Source organism: Marmota marmota, unplaced genomic scaffold (assembly GCF_001458135.2).
Source record: "Marmota marmota marmota unplaced genomic scaffold, marMar, whole genome shotgun sequence".
Lineage (NCBI taxonomy): Eukaryota > Metazoa > Chordata > Mammalia > Rodentia > Sciuridae > Marmota > Marmota marmota.
In genome coordinates, this window is record NW_025999853.1 from 3146 (window position 1) to 4780 (window position 1635).

The following is a 1635-nucleotide window of genomic DNA, read 5'->3' on the forward strand; positions in this document are numbered from 1 at the left end:
AGAGCTTTAGGCTCCTTCCTGACTTTGCAGCCTTGGAATGTCATCTTCTGTCTTCTGGATTCTCACTGAGCCACCCAGCATCTTTTTTTGGGGGGGGGTGTACTGGGGATTGAACTCAGGGGCACCTGACCACTGAGCCACATCCCCAGCCATATTTTATATTTTATTTAGAAACAGGGTCTCACTGAGCTGCTTAGCACCTCGCTATAGCTGAGGCTGGCTTTGAATTTACGATGCTCCTGCCTCAGCCTCCCTCCCGAGCTGCTGGGATCCTTGGTGTGTACCAGTGCACCCGTCTCAACCAACATCTTTTTAACTAAATTTTTGTTTTGTTTTCTTTTAATTGGCTGGAGTTGCTGCTTGTTGCTCTAACCAAGAAGCCTGAATAATGCAATTCCAAAATGGTTTGGCTTTCATTTTTTAAAATCAACTCTACCGAGCGCCTACCTGTGCTCAATAGTCTTCATCTACTCATTTAGACACGTGATTAGAGCCCGAGAAGGGACAGAGGATACTTGGACCACAAAATGACCCAACTATCCCACACTTTTCAGGGAATTCTCCCAACATTTCCCCCCTGGTGATGGAGAACAGATATAGCCCCATTCCGTCCTTAAAAAATAACCCAGTTTTTACAGACTTTAAAATGACCTTGAGTATTTTAATCATAAAATTAGACACCCACTTATAACAAAAATACATGAAGGGGGAAAGCGAGGCCTTCTGGACTTGTGGGGTGTGGTACTTCCTCCCAAAGGCCACCAGCGCGGGGTCCGCCATGCTCTGTGCTCTCGGAGTCCCTTCTTATTGCGGAGGGTGATGCGGGTCAAAGCTGCAGGTTCCTGAAGTTAGCTGTAAGATCCTCCAGACTCAGGACTGCTGAGACAGAAGAAATCGGGATGTGCTGGTGGGTGAGAAGCGCCCGTGAGGAAGAGGAGCATGGAGGTGACTGTGCTCCAGGGAAGAGGGACAAGGCCACCAGGGGCCTTGAGAGGCGCAGAGAGGGGGCCGCAGAGAGGGGGCCGCAGAGAGGGGGCCGGAGCATCTGAGAAAAGGGAGACCAGGAAGACCTGGGAGAGGGTGTCTAGAGAAAAGAGAGACATGGGGGCTGTAGGGAGAGAGGAGGAGGAGGAGAGTACCTGAGCAGCATGGGTAGGGACAGGAGGTGGCACAGGTGGCAGTGACAGGTGTCAACCCCAGGATGCGATTGAGGCGATTTTGTATGCTTTGGCTGCGTTGCTCCAGCCTGTCCCAGAGCTCAGGCTCAAAGGGACATCCCTCGTGGTTCACAAACTTGACCCAGCAGTGGGTGAACTCTGAAATGTAGTGGGGAGCCGCAGCCTGGGGACAGGTCCCTTCCTGCCCTACCCTCCACTCCTGGGCATCTCCTGTCCCCAGGATCCTCCTTCCAGGAGGTGTCAAATCTTGGGCTTTGCAGGGGCTTCCTTCCTGCCCAGTCCCTCTTCTGTCCACCTGCCCTGCCCCTGTGGCTGTCCCCTGTTCCTGTGGACACGCCCCTGACACGCCCCTGTCCACTGACAGCCGGGTCCCTCCTTCCTACCTCGGAGACTCATGACCCAGATCTGAACCCCGGATCTCCACAGGAGCCGCAGCCCTTCCTGAAATCTCCAGAGC

At 53.3% G+C, this 1635-nt stretch overlaps 1 protein-coding gene across 1 annotated transcript in view; it reads right to left on the bottom strand.

Moving 5' to 3' along the window:
• Positions 1–640: 640 nt before the first annotated feature.
• Positions 641–1635, bottom strand: part of LOC107139648 (DNA dC->dU-editing enzyme APOBEC3-like) — a 12271-nt gene continuing 11276 nt past the window's right edge. The window contains exons 6-8 of the mRNA XM_048807897.1: positions 1562–1635; positions 1140–1316; positions 641–879 (exon numbers count right to left, since the gene is read on the bottom strand). The exon at positions 1562–1635 is cut by the window's right edge and continues 194 nt beyond it. Coding sequence (XP_048663854.1) covers positions 827–879; positions 1140–1316; positions 1562–1635 — 304 coding nt within the window. The 3' untranslated portion in view covers positions 641–826. The remainder of the gene's footprint in view (positions 880–1139; positions 1317–1561) is intronic.